Source organism: Quercus lobata, chromosome 6 (assembly GCF_001633185.2).
Source record: "Quercus lobata isolate SW786 chromosome 6, ValleyOak3.0 Primary Assembly, whole genome shotgun sequence".
Taxonomy (NCBI): domain Eukaryota; kingdom Viridiplantae; phylum Streptophyta; class Magnoliopsida; order Fagales; family Fagaceae; genus Quercus; species Quercus lobata.
This window is the reverse complement of record NC_044909.1, coordinates 27,264,902-27,285,925: the sequence shown is the minus strand read 5'-3', so window position 1 is coordinate 27,285,925 and position 21,024 is coordinate 27,264,902. Positions and strand designations below refer to the sequence as shown.

General features: G+C 36.0%; 3 protein-coding genes across 7 annotated transcripts; all 3 read right to left on the bottom strand.

The window, feature by feature from the left end:
* Window positions 1–756: 756 nt before the first annotated feature.
* LOC115994777 (pentatricopeptide repeat-containing protein At4g14190, chloroplastic) lies at window positions 757–6,905 on the bottom strand. Of its 5 annotated transcripts, none has more exons than XM_031119036.1 (3): window positions 6,431–6,905; window positions 4,879–6,042; window positions 757–2,233 (listed from the first exon to the last, which is right to left on the bottom strand). In XM_031119036.1, the coding sequence occupies exons 1-2, from the start codon at window positions 6,812–6,814 to the stop codon at window positions 4,891–4,893; spliced, it is 1,536 nt and encodes a 511-aa protein (XP_030974896.1). In that variant the 5' UTR covers window positions 6,815–6,905; the 3' UTR covers window positions 757–2,233; window positions 4,879–4,890. The 5 variants fall into 5 exon arrangements, with proteins under 5 accessions (XP_030974896.1, XP_030974898.1, XP_030974895.1 ...); XM_031119038.1 differs by lacking the exon at window positions 757–2,233 and adding an exon at window positions 2,286–2,304; XM_031119035.1 differs by lacking the exon at window positions 757–2,233 and adding an exon at window positions 2,866–3,972.
* A 6,236-nt stretch (window positions 6,906–13,141) lies between these two features.
* Window positions 13,142–18,051, bottom strand: LOC115950057. The gene is made up of 6 exons (XM_031067307.1): window positions 17,992–18,051; window positions 16,519–16,643; window positions 15,553–15,645; window positions 14,939–15,172; window positions 14,478–14,747; window positions 13,142–13,676 (listed from the first exon to the last, which is right to left on the bottom strand). The coding sequence occupies exons 1-6, from the start codon at window positions 18,049–18,051 to the stop codon at window positions 13,454–13,456; spliced, it is 1,005 nt and encodes a 334-aa protein (XP_030923167.1). The 3' UTR covers window positions 13,142–13,453.
* Window positions 16,556–19,213, bottom strand: LOC115950056 (exportin-2-like). Its single transcript, XM_031067306.1, has 4 exons — window positions 19,142–19,213; window positions 19,030–19,087; window positions 17,906–18,803; window positions 16,556–16,643 (listed from the first exon to the last, which is right to left on the bottom strand). Exons 1-3 carry the CDS (start codon window positions 19,211–19,213, stop codon window positions 18,163–18,165), a joined length of 771 nt encoding a protein of 256 aa, XP_030923166.1. The 3' UTR covers window positions 16,556–16,643; window positions 17,906–18,162.
* Between the last annotated feature and the right edge of the window lie 1,811 nt (window positions 19,214–21,024).

Below are 21,024 nucleotides of genomic sequence, written 5' to 3'. Positions count from 1 at the left end.
CCAAATAATAAAACTACATGTTGGAAAAAATTAACCAAATAATAATAGCAACACGCAATGGAATATTTTACATTTCTCTCTTTGTGCAAATTCAATGGGCTCCAATAAACTAGCTAAACACAATAATTCAATATAAACAGAAAATTCAGCAATGAGAAAAGATCTCACCAAGTGGGTCTCAACATCTGAGCAAATGGAGAGGAACTTCAAGCACCAACACCAGTCAACACAAAGCTCTCTTCGTCTGGAACAATGTACTGAAATTTCATCTAAATTGGAATTGATTTGACCTTCCAATTTCGGCTTCAAAGTTGGTTTGCACAAGAAAATTTCAGGTTCCAGACTCACACACTGATTCTTTTTGTTGTATTGAATAAGGTGTCAGGTGTCGAGGGCCTTGTAGTTGAATTGGCATCTCTCCATGCACAAAGTGCTTGGGAGTCTAGGGCAAAAGAGTTCGAGCTGCGGAATTAGCACTATATTATAATTATAGGGAACATTCACTCATTCAGAAATCCTTACAACCCAGCTTCTCTCCACCACCTTACAACAATACCACAATTAGCTTATCACTACATACAAACCATGGATGACCTGCAAAATATTAACCACTGCCAGTGCCACCCCAACACTTCCAACACCACAATATTCAACATATGCATAACCCTAATGAGACCCGACATATGCTGGGCCATCTACATGAAAGGCGCATCACTGAAGTTTGCAGAACCATCATACTTACCCTAAGGGATTAAATTTTTTTTTTTTTTTTTTTTTTTTTTTTTGAGAATGAAATACGTGCTGGAATATATTCATCAGCGAGGAAAATCAGACAAAACAAAAGTGCTAACGTCCGGTGGAACAGCCTCCATCCAGACAAGTAAAGGAAATGAATGTCTAGCTCTCTGGGCTAAAGCATGTGCAACTGCATTGCTTTGCCGTACAACATGAGAGAAAGAAATACTCTGAAAAGAGTTTACAGTGAAAAGAATATCCTTGATGAGATGACCACCTAGTGAATTTTCATAACCACCCTGCCTTAGAGATCGTATCACTGACTCCGAATCTCCCTCAATGACAGATTTGTTGAAGCCCGTTTCAAGGGAGAATCGCACAGCCCTCTTGGCAGCTAGTAATTCCAGAATTTCAGCAGAAGGAGGTTTTTGAATCTTCTCAGACAGTGCCGCCATCACTTCGCCCCTGGGATTACGAATAATTACGCCAATTCCAGCCTCATCTCGCTCATTAAACATAGCCCAATCGAAATTTACCTTCACTAGATCCGAGTCAGGAGGGCACCATCTCTTAGTAATCTTCTGTCGAATGCAGGGGAAGTTTCTGTTCTGATTTGCAAAACCCCGAACATAATCCTTAGCGAAACCCGAGAATTTTTTCCAGCGGTAGTGAGGATTGTTGTAACCAAGTTTTGTTACGATGATACCAAATGGACCATGCCGTAGTTGCAAACAAAGCTACTAGAGGTCGTTCTTGAATCAGCTTTAGGACATCAGAAAAGGAATTTGAGGTTATACGAGACCTATCCACCCAACCAAAGTCTGAATCCCAGATTGGACGTATTTTCTCACAGCCCCACAATGCATGGAAAACATCCTCTGGCTCCCTGGCACAGAGATGGCACACTGAATCCTGGAGAACCTTCCTCCGCAGCAAGTTTTCTTTGGTTGGCAAAGAGTTTGAGCAAGCCTTCCAAATAAAGTGCTTTATCTTACCTGGCACTTTTATCCTCCAAATGCTTTTCCAAAACCTTTTCTGCTCATCCGTTACTTGACCCCGAAAACCGTCCAGGTCTTGCCATTCACGAAGAAGACAGTAACCCGACTTAACTGAATAATTACCGGATTTTTCCAAGGGCCAAATCAAAAGATCCTTTTGTGGGGTAGAGCAAAGGGGCAGAGCTTTGATGAGAGCAGCCTCGGGGGGGTAAAAGCAACGATCAATTAGGTGGATATTCCACCATCCCGAAGCTTGATTAATCAAAGAACTTACTGTGGCGTCAGGGAGGACAGATTTATGGGTAGAAATTTTTCCATATGTTGTGTTCACCAGCCAAGCATCCTGAAAAACTCGAATGGTCTCACCATCACCCACCCTCGACCTTGCTCCTCTGCTAATCAGATTTCTTGACCAAAGAATGCTTTTCCAAGCAAAAGATCCGGAAGTCGATTTTGCTTCAAATATAGAACAATTTGGGAAGTACTTCGCCTTAAAAACTCTATAAAATAGAGACTCCCTATCATGAATCAACCTCCAAAGAAAGAGAGACTCTATCATAAAATAGAGACTCTATTAAATTAAACAAAGAAAGACAAGCACAGTTAGAATGCTTCTATTTAATCATTCCGTGTAATCATCAAGAATACAGGAGCATCTCATGAGCTAATGGTCAGTATTAGAGTGAATTTATATACTAATATTCTGCAATAAATTTTGACAAAAGTTACCAGATGGGAAATAAAAAATAACTTCAGTTTGACCCCCTATTCGACCCAAACAACCTTCCAAGCACCATCCCTGACAGCAAACCACCATCATTGCATTACACACTATGCTACAATCACAGCAGCAAAGATGGTCTACCACAAAGCTTGAACTAGGCTGCTTCCACGGTAACACATTCCACAAAGCATAGGGCACTATGATGTAGTAGATAGAAACAATTTTAATTTTATTTATTTATTTTTAGAAGTTAATTCCATTTTACTCTTGTTTTATTAGATTTTATTTTTGGTCTTATTAGTTAATTAAGTTATTAATATTTTATTTAATTTCTTGATAATTCAATAATTGGGGAGGAGAATTTGAACATTAGTCGTTTTCCTTTGGAAACACCAAGAATTGCCAATCTACAAGGCTCTTAGAAATGTTTTTTTTTTTTTTTTCTTAGAACTTATTTTTATAATTCAAAAATTAGGTTTTTGACCCAAGACAATTAGGATTATTAGGTAGGGTAAAATCCTAGTATTATATAAATACTCTATTGTCCTCTAATGGAGACAAGTTTACAATGAATAAATTTTCAGTTGGAATTTTTTCAATGACTTGATATTGATTCTAAGTAACCCAAGGTAGTCAAAGGTGAAAGGAAACCTTAACGTGCCAAGGCCTTTTATCGCCCAAGGTGTGAGGCGACGAAAAGGCGCTAGCCCAAGTAAAGCAAGGCGCTAAAGTCTTAATATATTTATTATACATATAGAACTTAAATCATATGTACCTAGTGTAGTGAAATATTTTAATGAAGTGTTTTTCAATGTGTTGCATGAAGAAATTAGGTCTATCAAATTATTTCAAAATAGGGTTATCATGGTTTAGGTTGTATTAGTTATTCTAACAATAGGTTTTATAACAAGCGTCTATATAAATTAATTAATCTAACAAAAAGTTTTACATCAAACTTCTGTAAATTAATCTAACTAACAATAGGGTTCATAACATGCCTTTTTAAAGTAATAATCTAATAATAGGTTTTACAACAACCTTATATAAAAAATTTAAAATTTATAAAAAATAATAAATAAATAAATAGAACTGAGGCTCTTGCTTTAGCACCTTTTTCATGGCTTAAGGTGGTCGCCTTGCTAGCCTAGGCGCTAAGGCGAGTGCCTCACTAAAGGCACCTTGCCTCGCCCAGGCGCCTAGGCGAGCGCCCGGCTCACCTTTGACTACAGCTAACCTAACCTTAACTACGATCATAGGTGCTGATTCCCAATGTTATTTAATTTTTTCTATTCATTGTTCTCCTCACTACTCCCTTCTGGCCTGCTATCCTCCTCCAATCATCCTCATTGAGACTGAAAGTAGTAAAGCATAAATACAATTAAAAAGCTTCTTTCAGAAGTGAGCAGTGAATTTTTCCAGGGGTGGTTCTTCCTTGAATCACTGGCATAACTTTTAGAAACAAAAGGGAGGGATATCACATAGAGAAGCAGAAAGAACTTCTGATAATATTGCATCCTGAAGGTAAAAGAAAAGGATTCCAAAGATCAAATTTGAAAGAAACAGCTTAAGAACTATTAAAAAAAAAAAACATTTTACTTGTGATGTTTCCAATCATCTTTCCCTGAGTCCAATCTCCTTTTCTCATCAAAGCCAGATTTTTTAGGGTAAAAAATCAATCTTACTCGCAGAGATGCATATCACCAATAGATACAAATATAAAAGTAATATCACCGACCATGTGATGCAGGACAGCCTAGGCTACACCACCTAAAGGTTGTTTGGAATCACCACCAATGTAAAAGCATTTTCATGAAGAAATCTTTGATTAATAATAATAGTATGACTACAAATAAACCATCTGGAGATTTTATATAGCTTCCAAGAAAAAAAGAGATAAAGATAACAACTATTCCTAGCTCAATTCAAACTACTAATCCAAACTTATATGAACTCAAGCCTCAAACTGAATAAATAAAAATTAATATTTAAAATAATCCAATGAAAGTTGGATGAAAATATGAAATAAAATTCTGTAATCATTTTGGTTGTACTCCCGCATCAAAATGCCACCGATCAATTTTATAACATAAGCAAAAATATTTTTTTCTGCTTCTTCGGAAAATTCTTACCTATGGGACAACATTAGTGACATAGGTAGCACAATTTCTCTCATCTGTAACATTACTAGCCAGTTACAATTACAGTGCCAAAAGCAAACTCAAGCACAAAGACATTGACAAATGAAGGAAAGAATTAATCCATTATGAAGTTTTCTCATGCTCCAAATAACATAAGTTGCAATAAAGTATTCTAGTCCATCAAGGAGAATATTTATCAACTTATCATACAAAAAGCATGCCTCTTTCAGGTCTGATACCCGAACAACTGCACTAATTCTGATAAAGGGATCAGCTAGCATACCTTGGTTTCATTCTACTGAGGCTTCCTTCCATTGTATTCTGAGACTAAATCAATGAGGTTATCATAAGTCCATGTTTTCTTTTCTCTAGCTCGAGTTTCAAGGGAGCAGTAGACCTCTTCACATTTTCTAAGGAAACTCCCCTTTCCAAATGCAGTTAGAACCAGAGGATCAGTATTCATTTCCACAACCCCATAAAGATGGCCCATCCTTCTCCATGTTTCAATAATCTCAGTTCCATCAAAACCAAAAGTAATTGCATCAAATAGAATTCCAACTGTGACCATATCAGGCTTCACATGATGGGGTGGCAATTGGGAGATCAATGCTCTCAAACGCGTGAAGTCTTTCATTTTCAAATAAGCTAGCATGATAATATTTGCAACAGTTACATTCCAAGAAACTTTCGCTTCTTGCATCTCCTGAATAATGGAATACATACCTTTTCGGCTTAAAAGACAAGCATGAGAAAGGAGACGCAGACACCAAACAAGATCAGTTGCACCAAACCTTGATGAAACATTAAGTCCCAAGTCATCTAATCTTGAAAACATATAGTTATCAATATAAATTTCAGCCAATTTCCTTATCAAATCATCTTTTAAAGGGTTTTTTGAGTTCAAAACTCTTCTATAAACCTTTTCCATCTTATCCAAAATCCCAAATCTTGCATAAGCCTCAAGCATTGCAACTAAGGTAGTTGACTGTAAATACATCTTCTTTGAAAGCATTGTTTGACACACTCTTTCCATTCTTTTGAGCAACCCAGCTTGCGAAAACTCTCGGATAAGCAAATTATACGTAATGTGGTCAGGCGAACAACCATCCAATTCCATCTTCTTCACACAAATAGCTATTTCATCATACATTTTATATCTCCCATAAGCTTGAATCAACCCATCATAGGTATCAGTTTCCGGTGCCAAATTATCATCTTTCATCCCATTAAGATAAAATAAAGCATCATCAAAGTTTCCTTTTTTTGCAAAACCATGAATTATCACATTGTAAGATCCCAAAGAAGGTTTTAGACCATGTCTTTTCATCTCTTGAAATGCTGACAGTGCTTCTTCGAGCATGCCCTCTTCACCTAACAGCCCAATTATCTTATCATAGTAGAATTCATTAATCCGCAATTTCTCAATGTTCTTCCACATATCAAACACCTATTCATATATTTCAAATTTCAATCAGAGATATAAACTACGAATCCCAAAATGAAGAATACCCCAATTCTTGCATGGCTGCTGAGAAAATGAACGAAAAGAAAGAAAGATATAACATTTTAAAATTGAAATCCTTTATTAAGACCTTAGGAAACAAATTCTCACTTGGTTGAGCCTAATAAAATCATGGATTGAGTAATTTTTCACTTAATAATAAACAAACACAACGAAAATCATAGAACCCAGGTTTTTTTTTTTTTTTTTCATGTCTGCTTTCTCAACTACCAAAGATGAGATACATAAAATCAATAACCCTCAAAACCTCCAGTAGCGAAAATTTCTGAGTCAGTGTGTGTGTGTGTGTGAGAGAGAGAGAGAGAGAGCGAACCTGAAGAACTTCAAGAGATCTAGAGGCATGTATAAGAAATTTGACGACAGCCCAGAACTGGTCTTTAGTCCAATCCCCATAATCTGTGAGTATTTGTAGAGGGCATGAGTTGGTGTTGCTGAGCTTTTCAAGTAAATCTCTAAGCCTCTGGTGCTCATTGTAATTGTACTTTTCAACAAGAAGGGAAGTGGGCCTTGTGCCATTTGAAGGTGGTGGTGGTGATGAGTGGTGGAGAGATGATAAACAAGTTTGATTGGTGACGAATGTGAATTTGGAGGATTGTTTTGTCAGTGTGGTTTTAGGGAAGATGAGGGGACTGTTGTTACCTGAATCAGAATTGGGTCTCCATCTGAACGCTATTTTGCACTGAATATCAAGGGCCATGGTTACCAGCTATCATTGTCTCCCATATCTCAACCTCGTTTACTTCTTTTTTTGCTCTTTGCTTTGGGCCTTTGGCAACGTTTCTATTCGTTTGCAGAGGGTTTTTTTTTTAAAAAAAATAACCATAAAACCCATTCTATATTATAAGTTAGACAACGCTTCAAACTTATTTCATTTCTAACAATTCGAGTTCAGTGGACTCGATTTATCCAAAAAGCTGACGTGGACAAAATAGAAAACTAAGTTTATTGAACTCAGTTTCTATACATAGAAACCGAGTTCATTAAACTCGGTTTCTATGTATAGAAACCGAGTTCATTGAACTCGATTTCTATGTCTCATCTCATTTGACGGTCACGTGGGTATTGAGCTGGAAATTAAGTCTACTGGACTCGATTTCTATGAATGGTCTCCGGCCCTCCATGTGTTGCCGTGGGTCCCAACTGGGACTTGTTTTCCCTCTTTGTCCGTCTCACTATACACCCTCAAACTCCATACACTCTCAAACTCTCAGTAAACTCTTCACTCACTACACTCATCTCACGCAACATCTTAGGTATACAATATTGAGATTATTTGCTAGTTTTTTTTTTAAAGAAAAATTTAGAACATATTAGGAAAAGTTATTTTTATTTTTATTTTTCTGTTAGTGTAAATATTGTGATTAATTTATTTGTTGTAGTGATTAATTTATTTGTTAGTACATAGTGATTAATTTATTTGTTAGTATATTATGATTAGTTTTTTTTTTTTTTTTTTTTTTTTTTTGAGAGGGTGATTAGTTTATTTGTTAGTATATTTGTTGTAGTGATTAATTTATTTGTTAGTGATTAGTTTATTTGTTAGTATATTGTGATTAATTTATTTGTTAGTATATTGTGATTAGTTTATTTGTTAGTATATTGTGATTAACTTATTTGTTAGTGATTAATTTATTTGTTAGATATTGTGATTATTTTATTTGTTAGTATATTGTGATTATTTGCTAGTTTTTTTTTTTTTTTTTGAAATTAATATTATGATTAATTATAAAAAGTGTAATCACGTTCATAGTATGCCTCATGTTATGTCCAAAAAACTAGTCATATCTTGAAATTGGTTTTGTTCAATCCTTTTATTTTGATAGCTTGCATTTAATCATGACAAGTGAAGCTATTTGAGTTTTGACATTAGTGCTCAATTGAATGATGAACTTGATTACTTACTGCCAAACTAATGTCTAAGTATTTGGACACATTTATATAAGATCATGAATCTACTTAAGAAAAAATATCTATAATGGATATTGTGAGGCCCTTGTGGATATTGTGATGGGAACATTTAGTGCTAAATATTGTGATCAATTGTTAGAAATATTTAGTACTTTTAGGTCTTTATCATGGATATGAAATGGATTATGAGTTTGATACCTAAGATAGTATTTGTAGTCTTTTTACCATAAATTATTTCAAGATATATTTACATAAGATTTGTAACAGAGATTTCAATGGATAACTGGTTGGTATATAATATTTTTGTTCATTAGAACTTATTTGAATGGGTTTTGAAAGTCATTCCCCTAGAATGATTTGGAATTTTAAAAGAATATGAAATTGGTAATGACTATTTTTGTATGTGACCTGAGGTGAGTATATGCAAATTTGGTTAAGATTAGTATTGTTGGAATTTCATACGCAAAGTTTTGTGATTGATGTTGATTGAGCGGTATAAATTTGTCACTAACACCATTGCACTTGATGATCTATAGGTTGACAATGATCCATATAAATATATACTACGGTGGACCCCTTAGCAATGCCAACCCTTATGACGGATTGATGTTTCAAGGTCCGGGTATCCAGTGCTACTATATGATGATATGCCGTAAGCTAAAGACCCTAAATGATTTGAAAGTAAAAATTATGGAAGAGTTGCAAGTGAACCTTGCTTTGCATGACATACATATTACTTTCCATTCTCCACATAAAGTTCTCAATCAATGCATTAATTACAGATATATGGCGATAACAGAGGACAAACATGTGAAATTCATGTTTAGTAAGATGCAAAAATGGGAAAATGTAGCAGATTTTGAGTGTACATCAGTTTGCAGCCGCGTGCGGAAGTCGGCGTAAAGGAAATTGTACAAACAACTACATCTCTACAGTTTGCAGTCCTAGATGATCGATGCACCACATTGGGAGGCTATACACCCTCTTTTCAAGAGACACCAACAACAATTAAGAGCGAACCTGGAAATAGATATGAAGATCAATTTTGTACACATCGAGACGAATCCTCTACAGTTCCAGTAGTTGAAGTTGAAGACGAAGACTGTATTGGGGAAGATCTTGACGATAGAGATGAGTACGAAGAGAGGATTGAGAGAGGCGACTTTGACAGGGGTGTTGATGACCATGAAATTACTCTCATTCCTCATGTTAATGATATGAGTGAATGTGATGAAGATGATACGGACGCTACTGTTAGAGTTCAGCATGTTACAAATGCGACCCCCGTTTATGAACCTCCTGCCTCATCATTTTATGAAAATACTTGGGAAAATATGGTTGATCCTAAAGTTGCTCAGCAAGCATTTGGTTCTTCTTGGAATGCGGACATGAATTTTGCGAAAGGGTTGATTTTTGCGAATAAAGAGGCGGTGAAACGTGCATTAACAATTTACGCCGCAAAGCATAACAGAAATATTATGACTAGTAGGTCGACCAGAAGTAGATTTTCTATAAAATGCGTCAATGAGTCATGCATGTGGTACGTTGGGGCAGTCGCAAAGCCTGAACATGGACTATGGATGGTCACATCTTATAGGGGTCCTCACAGTTGTATACCCCTTGCCACGACCCTTGATGGTAGAATGATGGATTGTAATTTTCTTGTAGCAGAATTTGTTTCATTGTTGCAAGAAAAACACACGGCAACAATTTATCACCTCAGAGATTTCATTAAAGGGAAGTATTATGGGCATAAGCTTTCTTACTATAAGATATGGGATGCGAAACAATGAGCTATTGCAAAGATATTCGGGGATTGGGAAGAGTCTTACCAAAGGTTGAGAAAGTTATTGTTGGCATACTTGGATCAAGAAACTGGCACGCGGTACTGGTGGCACACCATACCCAGGGACGAGTTCGGTGATACAATATTGCGCTATGTATTTTGGGCTTTCGTTCCATGCATTGAAGGATTTAGACATTGTAAGCCAGTGATCAGTATTGATGGGACTCATTTGTATGGTAAATATCGAGGGGTGTTGTTGATTCCAATGGCCACCGATGCCAACAACAAGGTTTTGCCTCTCGCTTTTGCCGTTGTGAACAAAGAGTCAGGGCCTAGTTGGGGGTGGTTTTTAGAACGCCTTAGGATCTCATTGGCAGATGTGATAGCAGATAAGGACATTTGCATAATTTCTGACCGACATAAGGGTATTTAAAACGCAATTGCAAATTGGCCTAGAGATGATGATGGATGACTATGAGTAGTTCATAGATATTGCCTTCGACTTGTTGCTAGCAACTTCAACACGCATTTTTAAGATGCCACTTTAAAGTCATTGGCCTTGAAAGCGGGGTATGCTACTCAGGAAGCTAAGTTTGAGTTGTACATGCAACCTATCAAGGAAGTCGAGATCGAGGCCCTTAGGAAGAAACGGAGAACCGAGCGGCAGGAAAGTGAACCCGACTTATCCATCATGCCATACACATATCTAATGAAAGAGGATCTAGAAATGTGGACCCAGCTACATGATGGTGGATACCGTTATGGGGCTATGACAACCAATGTCTCGGAGTGCTTCAATGGAGTACTCAAAGGTGCCCGTGGCCTACCAATTGCTGCAATGGTTGAATTCACTCATTGCAAACTTGTGGCGTATTTCCATGATCGACATAAAGAAATTACTCATGATCTCTCACAGGGCAAGGTATGGAGTAAATATGCCTTAAAAATCTATGAACAAAACCTACAAAAATCTCTTAGCTACCAAATAAATGCGTTTAATTATTTGAATGGTATATATCAAGTAATTACTGCATACAACATCCATAGCTTTGGAGGGGGACACCATAGTCATGAAGTAAACCTAATGGCCAGAACATGTCGTTGTGGAAAGTGGCAAAATCGAAAGATCCCTTGTTCACATGTAATTAAAGCTCTTTAGCACTTGGGGCAAGATGCGACTACATATATTGACCCATGTTATAGTTTGGACAACGCCATTCGCACCTACTCACATGCATTTGTGGTGCCAAAGTCAGAGTCATTGTGGAGGGATGTGGACGGTCCAAAGTGGGTGCTTGACCCAAACTTGTTGCGGGCCAAAGGTCGACTTGTGGCGTCTAGGATACGGAATGAGATGGATGGGGTCCGGCGAGAACCAGGAAGCCGGAGGCCAGATTCTGATTTAAGGGAGATTCAACAAAAGCAGAGCTGTGGACTGTGTCATCAACATGGGCATAACTGTAGAAGATGTCCACTTTCCTGCGGGGCTTCGACAAGCAGTAATGATCCAAACTAGGTAAGTGATGCTTTTATATAAAATGCCATGATTGTATCAATTAGCCAAGTTGCGTAGATTAGTACGTATGTTTTGGCTTTTGGTATTTAACGACAATATTTGAATTTTTGTCAGGCATGCAGATACTTGATTTTGAAATGGCATTGTAGATGTAAATTGGGGTTCTCTTTATTGTGTATTTGAACTTACTACTGGATTGTATTGGCATTGACCTTTATTTTGTTTATCACTGAATGAACTTGTAATCGAAGTATTCTATATCCAATGTAGCTGTTTCTAGATTGTGATATTATGAATGTTTAATTTTGTCTTTCAATTAGTTGTTAATTATTTCCATTCTAGCTAGAGACTACATAGATGGCAATCCCAAAGAAACGGACATGTACTTTAACACAAGTAGCTTAAGCTTAAAGGTGCCAGAGGGTTCAAAAGAAGTGTTGGTGAAGAACCTTTACTTATCCTGTGATCCTTACATGCGAGGCATTAAGGCCAAAATCCCAGATCGCCTTTTTTATTCCTTTGCTCCCCATTTAGTAAGCTCATGCTCATAGCTCACTGACTCACTGTCTTTCTCTTGCATATATGTTGTATAACTCTCTTGCTTGACATGGCAATGGATACACCTTTAAAGGCACGAAATTATGTATTACTAGCAGAACAATAAAAATAATTGTACAAAAAAGAGCTGAAGTTCTTCTATAAGCCTCAAGGAATCGATAAGCCTCAAGGAATCGATGCAAGTGATGACAAAGATTCAAGAACAAATATGCAAGGCACATCAATATGGAATTAAAATGAGATGGTTGATCAATCGATATGGTTATAATTGGCAAAATATCTCGAAATATTGCATTAATTAAGCACAAGGATGTGAGACTTGTTAAAGGCACAGGCCAATTCCAATAACTCCAGTAGTAGAAGTAGAACTAAGTTCCATAATTAAATCTTGGCCATTCAGAGGATTGGCAATCAGTTTAATAGGAAAAGTAAGGGCTACTTCAAGGAAAAGAAATAGCTTTGTTATAGCAGCAATAAACTATATCACTAAGTGACTAGAGGGAAAAGCATATCATCATCATGACATAAATGAAGATGTGATTTTTTTTTTTTAAAAAAAAAAAGTTAAAAACTTAAACTACATAGCTCTTAATGAAGATGTGATTTAGTTCCTAAGAAGAAATGATCATATATTACTTTGGTCTACCACAAACTGTAACTGATGATAATGGCTTGGCTTTCAATTGGACGAGAGTACAAACGTTTACCCAAGAACGTAAGATTACAACAATTATTTCTATTCCATATTATGTATTCTTAAGCCAATGGTCAGGTGGATCAACAAACAAAATTATAAAATTCAGCAAAAAAAGAATAAAACAAAATTATAAATAATAATATAAGGAAAGTTATAGACAACATTTGAACCAAAATTGGCTTTTGTCAGAAGTTATTAGGGTTTATCTCACGTCAAAGCAATTGTGTATAAATATTGCAGGCTCCTACTCCAGCATTTTGAGGAGGTCTGCCCCCAACATTTTTGGTCTTGCTCAGTGGGTTTCTTTATTGCATCAGGGTGGCCAAGACTACATACAAATGTCAATCTACCATTTGAACATTACCAGGACTACACAAATGTCAATCTACCATTTGAACATGGTAATGTTCACCATCTATCCACTTCAGTACCTCAGAAATTACGAAGAAAAGTTTGAGGACCACAATGATTTATATGGCAAGAACCAAGCTTCTAAAGACGGCCTACAGAGAGACAGCTAAATGCAGGAGTGTTGATTCTGAGCCAAAGGTCATACAACGAGAGAAAAGAATGCATGAATTAACATATTGCTAGTGAACACTTGAAAGTGCAGAAATATGTAAAAAGGGGCAAAAATGAGCATGTTCTGTAAAGATACACATATTTATCGTGAACACATACAAGCCTATCTTTAACTTGTACCACAATTTACAACATCGATTTTAAGTGGTCAGCCTCTCATTTCCTCCCAATGTAGATTTTTCTCTGTTAGCTTTCTGATATGCAACTAGTGTGCTTGTGTTGTATGGGAATGAGTGGAAATAATGAGCTTGGTGGTAGATAAATCAGAAAACTCCTTATGCAAGCCTTGTCACCTTCCCTCTTCATCCATGGTATAAACAGGTATTTGCCACGATTTGGTGTTCTTCTTTGGGTCATCAGTGAGGCTGAGTACAGTTTCATCCTCCTTGAATGTTTTAATGGATGTTTTGGCTCCCATTATGATAACCCTCTCAACAATGAACAACTGGTAGTTGTTCTTAATCAAAGGATCCAGAATCCAGCTATAGTTTGATGAATATGGCCATTTGTACCTGCAAACACGGATCAACAGGAATCAAGGTCAGCAGGTCTTGACATGGCAATTTGAAGTCTCAAGACATCTGATTTTGAGCCAGAAGTACCGCCAAATAACTTCAGACAAAGACTAACAGTACAGGATAACAAAAAGTAAAATTAACACCCCCCCCCCCCCAAATTTCACTATTTCCCCCCATGACAATAAAGAAAAAAGAATCTAAAACCCCAGAATTCAGTTAAAAATAAAAATAGAACATGCTTTTTCCTTCTATATATATTGATAGGTTTTTAATATATATATATATATATAGGACAATGTTTATATTCAAACCAGTTTGGAGGAATACCTCCAAACTGGATTATGTGGCACCTTATGAATATATGCTGTCAATAGTAGAATTACCGAGCATGATTTTACATGGCCAATCTCAGATATATAGTTAAGGTTGGACCATGAATTCACAGGGAGAAAATATATGTGATGTTAATGCATAAGAAAAAATTATGATGAAAGGTGCATCATACATGGTTTCTAGAACACCAGGGGAGGCTTAAAGGTGTTCGTCTTAAAAAAGGAAAGACTTATCACATTTGTGTAACGAAAGCCTAGTCAATCTTATCCACCTACAAAGGCAATATATTGTGATTTATTTCTACTGCCACAACTCTGCCAGATCCTCCAAGATGAACTGCCTCAAGATATCACATAACAGCAATGATTGGATTTATGTTTAGGACAGAACATATTCTCTGCAGTGAAAACTCTTCAAGACCTTAATGTGCTTGAGAGACAGAGTGGGGGGCACACTGTTTACCTGACAGAGAGAGGGGAAAAAAATCCAGTAGTCCTCTCATTGGAAGCAATAAAAATAGTTCGTCCAGGTGGGATCCCCTTTTTAATTCTACGTAAGATAAACTCAGGACGTGTATCCCTATCCAGATGGGGATGCAGGCTTCTTTCAACTCCAAATCTGTCCTTGCTGTTTTTTATTTTATCACCACGACGAGCATGGCATATTTTAGGACATGTACTTTTCAATTCTAACACTTCATATGGAAGACAGGGAATGGCGAAATCAAATAGCCTGAATTAATCTCAGGTGAATGTACTGAACAAGATACTGCACATTTCAAAAAGCAGTTAGCAGTGACATCAAATTGCTCAGATGTATATACATCAAGGAAGACCCAATCAAGTTTGATATTTAATACCCAGACAATGTTTGAGAAGAAAAGGAAAAAAATTTCCATCAAGGGGGAAAAAAAGTCAACTCACCATGAAAGACAGCTTGCAGTTCGGTTTATGAGCAAGAGATTTGAGTAATGACTGTCCTCTTTAAGATCAACACGATTAATTCCTTCCACGTGGGCAACTCCCCTAGGTCCTAGCTTCATACTCGTAGATAGTACTTGATACCATAGTTTTGAATTGTCTAAAATTACAGGTACAGTATCAGATATGAGGTCCATATCATACAAAGAGTCCACGGCACAAGAGCTTGCTGCCCACCTACCAAATTAAAGGAAGCCAGTTCAGATTGTAGATCGATTTACTTTTCTGATTGATAATTACTGTATACATTAATAGAAATTAAAGGCAAACTGCATGTACAAAACCAAACCTAGAAGGCATCTTTTCCAGAACCTTCCAAATTCAAAGCAGATAGAAAAAAGAAAAAAAAAAGAAAAAAAGAAAAAAGCAGGGACAATTACATTCTTTTTATAATTCATTTGTTACAAAAAGTGGGGGTAGGAGGATCCTCCTCATAAAGAAGACCAGACAATGCCTCTAAGCTACAAGGCTCTTGGCAGCAGGGAAGATAACATATTGATAACAGCAAAGCATTTTCTTCTGAAACCAAAAGACAAAAGAAGTCTCATTGAACTCACCTTTCCTCTGAACTTCTGTTATCGGAATGATGAAGGATTCCTTTCTTGTTATGTATAGGATTGATGCACATCCTAGAAGGCATGACAAAAGTTCTGCAACAAGAAACAGAGGTGAACAATTCGGCAACATTACATAAAATTACTATATTCCCACATCATAAATATCAAGTTAGTGAAGAATTCCATGATAAACGACTCAGTACATCGAGAACTACATAGCATAGGAATGTACAAAATTGCAGCAAACTATTAAAATCAGAATAACAACTATGATAATATATGCTGCCGTTTGCAGGACACTCAACACTACCAAATTCCAAGAATGAAATTCCCAGAAAACTTGTCCTAATTAACCATAATGACAGCATATCTTGTAAAACCAGCTAGGACAAAGTCTGCAACTATACGAAACTCAATTTGGATGGGTAAGGTAGATTCATTTACATGATACAACTAACCAACCAGGCAAAATGTAGGTACAGTTTTTTTTTTTTTGATAAGTATAGGCACAGTTTTTTAGTTGCAGTAGCTTAGGTTCCCCAATTGAATTCAATCACATGGTTGTATAGAACAATACAAAGAAAAGAAAAAAATCAATACTATCTTTGCCAATGCAACTACATGGTTGAATTAAATTGGAGAACCTATGCAACTGTAACTAAGATTTATCCTAACCAAAATTGACTCTGTTCAAATTATTTTCTAAACACATTGAACTCATCCAAATTAGAAAGGCTCATACACTTTTTACTGTTAATTTACCTAAAGATGAACAATTTACCACAGCAAAGCTAACATACTTACATACTCAAAGAAAATTTTAGCATAAAAGTGTGTTTTCCCACATCATAACAGTCTCTTCCGCCACATTTTCTCAGGAATCAAACAGGTCATAGAACCCCAAACCCAGCAATAAAACACAAAACAAAGACAAACCCAAGAACCAAAACACTCAAAAGCACACACCTTTTAAGAAACATGGCTTCCTCAAGGGCACATCTGAGGCTGGACTCCTGGTGACCCAGACCTTCGCAGGACCAACTGCAAGACCAACAGCAATCAGGATGCCTAACAACTTTTGTGCCCCATTTCTGCAAAAACACATGCCAAAGAAAGCAGGATTCATTACACTAGAAGTCACATTGCCAAATCACAATTGAAGGATAGTTGATTTTTAGAAAGTAACAAGGCAAGGATGTGCAGCTTATAATTTTATGTACGTACATTTACATTTCAAATACAGAATCCAACAAGAGTTGAAATTTGTGACATTAATTTCTTGGTGGAGACAGCATCTAAATCTGAATACAAATCTCATTTTCCTTGAGAAGAGCAAAGATCCACTATTTCTTTAACTAAGAAGACAATGGTCCCAAAAGAATCAAGGAAACACAAGACCACAAGCATTTTGACTAATGTCACTCAGTAAATCTAAAAATTAAACAAAGACTGGACAGAAACAGCCCTAATCTGCTAGGGAACATCATTAGACTTTAAGACTTGCCCATTAATGGTGGATACTTAATGTTGAAGTGGTAATTGGCATAAAGAAACATTATAGCCCTCTTGTAAGTTAACCCAAGTTTTAATTGGCCCCCTCAAGCTTTAAATTGATAATCAAGCAACTAAATTTTTACAATTGTTTCAGGTACATTGAAACTAAGTATAGTGGATTAGTAAAGGGTTCCAATTTAAACTTAATATAGTAATTCTCAAAAATAGGGAAACATAAAGCTCTTAGAGCAAAGTTTTAATTGACTGCTACAACTTCGTGCAGAAAAAACTGCTTACAATGAGAGAGAAAGAGGGAAGGGGGAAGGGGGGGTGGGGGGTCCTTCATAGTTTAGGGCTGGATTCTAAGTAAATACTGAATTTTAAAAAAATTTAATTACAACCCTAAACTTCCTAAATTGTTTCACTTTGCCTCCTCAGTGAGTCACTATTAACTAAAAGTAATGGAAACTCAAGTGAACTAGCCTTGAAAATTATCAGGATACTAAAAAATCTGAAACATAAAACACCGAAAGGCGAAAGTATTTTAGTTCCAGAAAACCACTCACAAGAAAATGGTTTCTTTATTAAGGTTTTTTAAAGTTGCTTCGATACATATTTTGGTCGTAGAATACAATCAAATATTCATATGAAGCAAACTTGAAGTCTAAATAGGTTGTAAACACAGATTACATGAATTTCTTTTATTTTTAGTTTAATGAGACATAGTAATGGTCAAAATTGCAAAAATTTAATGGCATAAGGTAGGAATTGGTGCAATTGAAAATTTAAGGTTTAAACAGCAAGGTCAAACTTTGGGGGTTTTCATGTAATTATTTCACAAAAATTTCTCAAAACTTACAAGAGGGCACGATCCTCGCAAAAACTGTTGTCCACTTCAATGAACTTGGACCCAGCCAAGAGTTGCATCACTAGCCTAGAAGTCACAATAGGTGTATTTCCAAGCTCCATCACAGTCCCACGGATTGATGCAAGAATAACACGCATCACAATAGGTGTATTTCTGCTACCCCAAGAACCCGCATGATACACTTCATTATATATTGATTCTCCTCGGACTCTGGAAATTTGAAGGCATTAAATAGGTTGGTCATCAGCTCAACAAAAATATGGAGCAACGTCATGTGCAGTATACGTAGATCTTCCCCCCTCATCCTTGACCAGCAACAGTTTCTCAATACAACTTGCAGCATAAGAATGAACTAAATTTGATTCCGCAACAAGGAACCAAACCAAACCTTGGAAAATCTGAACTATAACATCCTTTGATATTTGATTCCTGAACATTGTAAAGAATTTCAGTGCACCTGCCTTAAGCATCGGAAACCCATTCACATCCTGACCCTTCAACTCCGGCACAATAACTGAAGCAAAAAAACTCTGAACATCAACAAAATCTGTCGAGACCAAACTATCCCCAGCCTTCTTAGTAGCAAGGGAGACAACTAAGTATATGGCACAGTCCTTATCCTTCCAATTCGTAACTGGGTTTGCAGCAAACGAAGTTAACAAATGCTGAATCTGTGCAGAAACTATCTCGGTGACCTGTTGCTTATAATTGGTCGCAATCCCTTTAAGAAGCTCACTCGCAATTCTCCTCCTAGTATCAAGATCACTACCCTCAATATCCCTCCGAATGAACTCAACATAATTCATTTCAAAGAGTTCCTCGTCCTCCTCCCTCAACCTCACATTTGGTACCACAATACTCTGACAAATCTGCTGTATCACTCCCTCACCTGCAAACAAAGCATGGTGCACACTCGTGCTCACTGTGGTCAAAAACTTAATCACATTCATATAATGTTGTTTCTGCAACTGTTTTTAATATTTTAACTTATACTTTTTCAAATTAGAAAACCCAAATTTTATTTTGTTATAATAAATAACAAGGTCCTATAAAAAAAAAAAAAAAAAAAGAATAACAAAGTCCTTTCGCTTATCGAGGAGACAGAGGCACATTACCAAGAGTTTGAGAAAGACCGTCTGGTACATTTGATGCTCCTTCGATGAAATTTAACCACTATATATTTAAAATCATTTACCATTATATCTTTGAAAAGGGCATCAAACGTACCAAACGGTCTTCCTCAAGCTCCTGATAATGTGTCTCTGTCTCTTTCATAAGAGAAAGGATCTTGTCATTCATTATAACTTAGTGGGCCTTGAAATTTGAAAAAGTATAATTTAAAATATTAAAAACAGTGGCAAAAATAACATTATATAAAAATAGAACTTCATAGTGGGCTTCTTCAGCATACCAAGTATATTGGAAATCTTACACAATTGATCTATTTCACTGCCCATTCTATCATAATGTTATAAGGTCTCAGTTCATAAGTGATTCTTTTGGTAACCCAAGCGTAGATTCAACACCCCCAAGCATGCCCGCCTTCACCCTCTCTACTGTTGCATTTGGGATGTTTTCCTGATAATAAAAATTGTACAATAAAGTTACCCAAAATAAATCTGCATATACCTAAAAATATGGACAGTTGCATACATGATTCAACAAGATACACAAGCATAGAAAAAGTTTTACACAATTTCTTGCTTCTAAAATTTTAGAAATATGGTAAACACCATTTAGGCATTTATTGTTTTATTATGCATGGCAAAATTTATAAGACTTGCAAGTGATGTGAAGCAATATATTATAAAATCAATAGTATAAAGCGACATATTATGGGAATTTAATTGACAACATTTTAAATGGGTTTATATGTAAAAATTGGGTCTCCATTAGCAACAATCTCTACAATTTACTTTAAAAGGGGATAATTACAATCACCACTCACAGAGGTACCACGTGGAGTCTCAGATTTTATTTTCGAAGTTTGAATTTCTAATTTTTCTAGATTTCACTTTGGAATTCTAGTTTGCTCAATTCAGATTTCAGCAACAAAACAAGATTATAACATAGAAAATATAATAGGATTAAATTTGTAATAAGCAGACATCAATTTCTAAGCTCAAAGAGCTCAAAAAAATTTAGATATCAAATATCATAAAGTAGATGAGCAAAGGTTGCCTACAATGACTCAAAGAACTGTTAGTAACCCTAGAATCCTAATTCCCAAGTCTTTATATTTTATCTAACAATTAAATCATAATCATAATCACATGACCCAAGGAACAGACAGATGTATATTATCAAAAATCCAATCACAAACTTCAATGAGATACATAAACCCAAGGAACTTCCCTAAAATCCAACCAACAAGTATATTATCAACATAGGGCCCAATTTATTTTCTAGATGAGTTCGGAGTTGGTGCTATGGTCCATGAAGACTATATCTCTCCTAAAGTAGCAACAAAATTTCCATTATACATAGGCATATAAAAAACTTGATTCTCATTAAATCATATATAAAATATAATACACAATATCACAAGAACGCAGTGTAAAAATCACTAAAGGGGGAAAAAACCCACAATCCCATAAAATCTGTAGAAGATGGTAATGGTGCAGGAGGAATTACCTCTATTAATGGCGCATCAATATTTTCGGCCTCTTTAGGCATTGCATACAACTTGATTCTCATTAAATCATATATATACAATAGATAGTGTGTATCTTTTCTGGCATATCTGTGATCATAAGAAGGCAATTAGATGATGATAGAAGTAAAAAAAAAAAAAAAAACATTTGCTTGCCTAAAAATATATGATAAAGAAAAGAATTCTAAACTTAGGAAACCACAACCTCTCCCCAACCCCTTTCTTATTGAACAAACACACTCATCACCAAATTATACAAACACAAACTAAACTTTATCACAAAATGGATGTTCAAATTTTATTAAACCCATTAGCTAAACCACCCAGTTCATATTCCTAGATCCAAATTATGGCACAACATACCCAATTACCTATAATCCAACTTACCCAAATTATGGCACAACATACCCAAGTCATCCACTATATTACATATAGCCTAAAATAAACAAATTGAAAA

What these genes read in the sequence shown, in the direction of transcription:
- LOC115994777 (XM_031119036.1), bottom strand. Translation starts at nt 6,814, where the DNA reads ATGGCCCTTGATATTCAGTGCAAAATAGCGTTCAGATGGAGACCCAAT. An exon ending in GATCTCTTGAAGTTCTTCAG is followed by an intron (nt 6,043 to 6,430) that starts GTTCGCTCTCTC and finishes ATATATGAATAG; the next exon opens with GTGTTTGATATGTGGAAGAA.
- LOC115950057 (XM_031067307.1), bottom strand. Translation starts at nt 18,051, where the DNA reads ATGCGTGTTATTCTTGCATCAATCCGTGGGACTGTGATGGAGCTTGGA. An exon ending in AGCTTGGAAATACACCTATT is followed by an intron (nt 16,644 to 17,991) that starts GTGACTTCTAGG and finishes GTGTTTTTGCAG; the next exon opens with AAATGGGGCACAAAAGTTGT. An exon ending in ACTGCAAGCTGTCTTTCATG is followed by an intron (nt 14,748 to 14,938) that starts GTGAGTTGACTT and finishes AGATTAATTCAG; the next exon opens with GCTATTTGATTTCGCCATTC.
- LOC115950056 (XM_031067306.1), bottom strand. Translation starts at nt 19,213, where the DNA reads ATGAATGACAAGATCCTTTCTCTTATGAAAGAGACAGAGACACATTAT. An exon ending in AGCTTGAGGAAGACCGTTTG is followed by an intron (nt 19,088 to 19,141) that starts GTACGTTTGATG and finishes TTAAATATATAG; the next exon opens with TGGTTAAATTTCATCGAAGG. An exon ending in CGGTCTTTCTCAAACTCTTG is followed by an intron (nt 18,804 to 19,029) that starts GTAATGTGCCTC and finishes CTTTGTTTGCAG; the next exon opens with GTGAGGGAGTGATACAGCAG.